The sequence below is a fragment of the Hippocampus comes genome, unplaced genomic scaffold (genome assembly GCF_001891065.2).
Source record: "Hippocampus comes isolate QL1 unplaced genomic scaffold, H_comes_QL1_v1.1 scaffold68, whole genome shotgun sequence".
In the NCBI taxonomy this organism is placed as follows: domain Eukaryota; kingdom Metazoa; phylum Chordata; class Actinopteri; order Syngnathiformes; family Syngnathidae; genus Hippocampus; species Hippocampus comes.
In genome coordinates, this window is record NW_017805625.1 from 544,363 (window position 1) to 549,899 (window position 5,537).

General features: G+C 45.4%; 1 protein-coding gene across 3 annotated transcripts in view; it reads right to left on the bottom strand.

Annotated features, from left to right (window-relative positions):
* nicn1 (nicolin 1) overlaps positions 1 to 1,423 on the bottom strand; it is a 2,553-nt gene extending 1,130 nt beyond the window's left edge. Inside the window, exons 1-4 of one of the 3 annotated variants that reach the window (XM_019880690.1) lie at positions 1,288 to 1,422; positions 543 to 705; positions 120 to 302; positions 1 to 34 (exon numbers count right to left, since the gene is read on the bottom strand). The exon at positions 1 to 34 is cut by the window's left edge and continues 80 nt beyond it. In XM_019880690.1, coding sequence (XP_019736249.1) covers positions 1 to 34; positions 120 to 302; positions 543 to 692 — 367 coding nt within the window. In that variant the 5' untranslated portion in view covers positions 693 to 705; positions 1,288 to 1,422. Of the gene's footprint in view, positions 35 to 119; positions 303 to 542; positions 706 to 1,283 lie in introns of all 3 variants that reach the window. The other 2 variants (XM_019880689.1, XM_019880691.1) reach the window with 2 other exon arrangements.
* Between the last annotated feature and the right edge of the window lie 4,114 nt (positions 1,424 to 5,537).

Here is a 5,537-nt window from a genome sequence, read left to right on the forward strand (position 1 = left end):
GGATGGACGACACACCATCCGGCTCCACCTGCATCTGAACGCAAAGGCAACACCACGGCGATGCGTCACCGGCACCGACTGATGGAACAGGTCGACACAAATATGGCATGCGTGCTCACTTGCTTCCTGTCAATGCTGTAGTAGTCCTGCGCACCCGCCTCCGTGTGCGGGTTGGTCATGAGGGGGCGGTCCCGGAGGGCTGTGCACCATTTAGCCGCCGCCCCCTCCTGGCCGGGGCTCCGCCTCTGCAGCCTCACGCTGACCAGTGCCGTGTAGAAATTCTTAAAGGTGATCGTCTCAATCTGATGACATCATCTACGTTATCAGTCTGATGATATCGCATTGGTCTCAATCTGATAAGATCACAGAGGTCTAAAAAAAACCTGGACGCGTAATGCCACGTACTCGCTGTAGCAAGAAGTGAAGCTACCAGGTTATTTTTTTGGACGTCAGTGGATGACAACGACACGTTGTTCATCTCAACCTGATGACATCATCAACTGTTAACATTAATCTCCATGTGACATTATAGTCAGACTTACGTTGACGGTTTTCCCAGGGGGCAGGGCGACATCGATCACGCACACACCCGAGCAGCATCCCTGCGTTTTGCTGTCACCGCCTCCAAAGTGAAGGAACACCGGCGGCTTCAGTGTGCAGGCCACGCCCTTGGTGACATCATCAGCGCTCATCTTTGACTGCTCACGATCACAATTATATTCATAGTAGCACAAAAATATAAATGTGTGACACGTACACATTTGCATTCAAGTTGCTATTCCGTGAGTTATTGAGACAAGATTTGGAAGCGACTTAGTTAATTATCATTCCAGTTGATTAGTTGGACTTCTCGTGTGGACTTGGTCATCAATTATCACAAGTGATTGGCGCTGATATTAGACTGCCTGAAATGTTCAGCATGTATATAGTACGGCAGATTCATGTGAGTTAAGGTGCTACATGATCCATATTTCAGGATAGGATCATGACTTGCAGCAACGTTTCGTTCATTTCGATGTTGTGTGTCTGATGCTGAGCATTTTGCATGGTTGCACAAAAATGTAACACTATTAATATTTCGATTAACATTGCACATGACACGCAATACAACGACACACTTCCTCTATTGCGGATCGACATTTTGCGATTTGTTTGTGATCACTTCAACAATTCCTGTTCGGAAGTGCTAATAGCATCTCGCCGTCATTACGTCACCGACGCTACATTGACGTCATCGTACGTGCCGTTGTTGTTGTTGTTGTTCTGGCTGAAAAAGTACGTACTCACGTCTCCTCCCGCGCGTGTTGGACGACTTTGGACCATCAGAAAGCGCCCGTCAAAAGAGAGATGCGAGCAAGCGGCCGTTAGCATGCTAACGACCGCAGACCACACACGGCCTTACTTCCGGTCTTGTGTAACCATGGTGACCGACGCTCAGCCTCCAAACGCGCCAATAATTTTGAACATTAAGTGGTTTATAAGATAAGGAGGGTTTGTAACATAATTGAAGTTACATTCATTCAAAATAAATCCATAACTGATGTATGGCTAAATAATAACAATGGACAAGTTAGTTCACCATGCATCCTGCAGAGGGCAGCCTTGTCTCGTGCCAGGCTTCCATCACGTGGACCGCAAACGGAAAAGGATGCGACTTGTGTTGTCATGGCAACCGAATCAAAACTCTCGCAACAGTGGATCAACTTGTGCGGTTTCTACTGTGACGTTTGTGCCATCTAGTCCCGAGCAATGCTTCTCAAACTTTTTCACAAGGCGTACCATCTGACAGTATATTTCGCTCTTCACGTACCACCATAATGACAAATAATAGAAAACAGTCACATAGTTGGTCCAGCGCAGGTGTTCCTCAAAAAACGAGCTTGTTGGTTTGTTTCATTGTTCTTGGCAGCCACTGTAACACTGTTTGAACATTAACACTGTGCTTAAATAAATATGAGCAACAAAACTAATTATTCCATTAAATCGTACATCAAATGCTTCTATATATTTTCCCAAATGCATACTTAAAATGTGCAGCAACTGTACTAAAAGGTTAAATACTAAATACAAAACTGTTTTAGGGAGTGATCTTTTGCCTACCACTAGATGAAGCCCACGTAGCACAAGTGCTACTAAACGCACACGTTTTGAATCGCTATTCTAAAGTACAGGTCAAGTCTACTGTACATGCGTCATGGTTGTGGTGTTCTTGTTGTTGCGTGTTTTGTTGCTGTGTCGTGGTGTTGTCTAAATTAGCTGCTATGCTAGCTGCTATGTTACCGTAAGCTGGCTGTTGATTTAATGTCATCACACTGGGAAACTGATACGTCAACATATGCTGCTGTCACTCATCAAGTTTTATGTGTGTGTGTGTGTGTGTGTGCGTGTGTGTGTGTGTGTGTGTGTGTGTGTGTGTGTGTGTGTGTGTGTGTTCTCTGTTGTTTCAGCAGCTTCCCTTCACATGAATCTAAATAATATCACGTATGTGCACACGCACACACACACACACACACACACACACACACACACACACACACACACACACACTCACACACGCACACACAGACCTAAGGAAGGAGGTGAGGCATGCTGGCAGGAAGACAAGACCTTATAAGGCATGAATGGTCTGGAGGAAGGCCCTGGGAGTGGATGGAAGGATGTGGTGTGAAGAGGTCACAGTCAAGAGAAGTGAAGGAGCTACTAGTGTTGGCACCAGCATTAGCAGGACAGACAAGAAGCTTAAAAACGAACAAAAGAATTTGAATAATAATGATGTTGATGTGATGATGACAAAAGTAACCACTAAAATAATAATAATAATAATAATAATAATAATAATAATAATAATAATAATAATAATAATAATATTAATAATAATAATAATGATGAATAATAATAATAATAATAATAATAATAATATTAATAATAATAATAATGATGATGAGGATGATGATTGGGCAACATTTTGTCTCAACCAACAGAGAAAATTAAAAAGAGTGATTCATGAAGCATTCTGATTAATATTGCCTGTGTGGAATATGAGTCAAGCAGTAAAATCCCCCCGTTTTTGTCCATCCATTTGCTGTCGACTGAAAATGACATCACAGAGAGACATCACACACTTAGAGCTCAGGTCCCGACCAATCATTAGAGGGAAAACTTCTACCAGAGCTGACTTGGCACCCATCAGGACACCTTTAAGGCATCATAACTGCCAAGCTGAACATGTTCGGTCACATCATGTCTGAGGTAGGCAAAGGGAGTTTCGGAGCGGTGCAACCCAGGAGGATTACTCGCAATCAGATTGGGAGAGGTAAGAGGGAAACTCTCCAGGTGATGAAGGAGTGATGCCTTGTTTGGAAATCACGGGGAAACCCTGCAGGTGAGAATAAGGAAGGCTTGAAAGACTCATGGAATCAGATAAGAGCCAGGCCTGCACACCTCGGTAAATGGGAAAGGTGACTCCGACCCCTATTGTTTACAAAGTAATGACAAAGGTCCATAACTGAAATAGTACCCAGCATGCTCCACTTATTGCTACTTGGAGAAAGCAGGTCATATGACTCAATGATGGATGGTCTCATGGCCCAACCCCCCACCCCCCAGACCTGTGTGTGTGTGTGTGTGTGTGTGTGTGTGTGTGTGTGTGTGTGTGTTTGAAGATGGAGGAGCTTCCAGAAGGTACAGCTGTAGCAGATGTGCATGCATTGTGTTATGCTAATCTATATTAGCATTGTGTTATGCTAATCTGCTACTCCATTCGTTCGTATTCATGAGCACCCTGCTCATCAGCGCGCTTGCTCTCACTTGATTATTTACTTGTTTCATTCTCCCTCTTCTTCTTCACTTCCTGCCACTCTTTGTCTCTCTTGTCCTCTTTGTTTTCACAAGGAGCGTGCGCACGTGTGTGTGCGTATGCGTGTGTGTTAGAAAGTGGAGAACATTCCTGAGCATTCACACAAAAGGCAGCGCTCCATTAATCTGACAGACTGTTGGGGGTTTAGCAAGCACGCACGTATGCGCACACAACACACACACACACACACACACACACACACACACACACACACACACACACACACACACACATACACACGCACACATGCATGGGGGATGAAGGAGTGAGTGAAGAAGAAATATTCCGCAGGTCAGGACTCGCTAGCATAGATGATGACTATTGCTTTGTGGAAACAATGGAAAAAGTGTCTGCGCGTGTCTCCATGTGTGTGTTTGTGGGTGTGAGTGTTGGTGGCTGCCTGTGCGTTTACATGTCTGTGTGTGATTGTGTGTGTGTGTGTGTGTGTGTGTGTGTGTGAGAGAGAGAGAGAGACAGAGAGAGAGAGATTTTGGATGAACGTTGTAGCCGTGTTACCTTGGCAACACCAGGATGTTGCCCTTGGTTGACCTTGGCTGCGGAATGTGTGTGCTTTGTGTGAGAGTCAAAGGTCACACTCAGAACCTGTGAGACCATCACCTATCAGGTCAGGGTCAAAGGTCATTACACAAAACACTAAGCACTCTGTGGATTAAAGCGTCTCTGAAAATCTCAGCCTACACACACACACGCACACACACACACACACACACAAACAGTTGTAATTTTCGGATTCAGCAGCCCAAAACCAGTTTTGGCCCAGTGTAATGATAAAACTGAAAATTAAGATCGAAACAGGCTTCAGAAAATATTTCCTTTGAGCGATGAGTTTATGTCATTCCCTGGCTTGTTCGTTGTCTTCTAACGTTGCTAAAAACAGGTTAGCGGCTAAAGTAAGCGTGCCCCTTGGCCCCTCATCTCCTGTACCAGCCATGTTGGGTCAGAGCGCTCAGTCAAGTGTAACCAGAGAAATGGAATGCACCCCAAAGCTCCAAACGCTTGAAGCAGCGTCCCCATCCTCCATTTTGTGTGTTTCTATTTATAGCCCGTCTATCGCCGGCCAGGCGACTGATGAAGGAAAGGACAGACGGACAGACAGCTGATAAGTGTAAAAATAAACAGATAAGGGGGGGTGAGGGGAGGGACCAGGGGTGGTCTCTGTCATGACAACAGAAGACAAAAGTAGAAATCAATGTGTGCGTGTGTGTGTGAATTGGGCTGAGTGTGAATCTTGTTTGTATTTTGTGAGATGAGGATTGTTTTGAAATGTCCGTGTAGGCTGGACGAGGCGAGAAGAAGCCGGCTGGTGCTCATGTGGGCCTGCTCAGGTGGCAAGAGTTGAACATTTTCCAAGTGACAAGGAGGACAGCTCAGAGATTGTGCAGAAGTCCGTGCAGTCTGACCAAATTTGTGTGACTGTGTGTGTGTGTGTGTGTGTGTGTGTGTGTGTGAGACTGTGATTGTGAGAGTTGCATGTACATGTGCGCATGTATGTAGGAGATGCGTGTGCGTGTGTGTGCACGGCAGGGACAATAGTATGTCGTAAAGGATCCGTCCGCCAGGCTGGGAGGCGTTTACGATGTCAGCTCTTTTCTTTGATGCAAGCAGAAGAACAGATGTTCCTCAAGTTGCCGCCTCTAGGGTGAGGGGGGTCGGGTGGTGG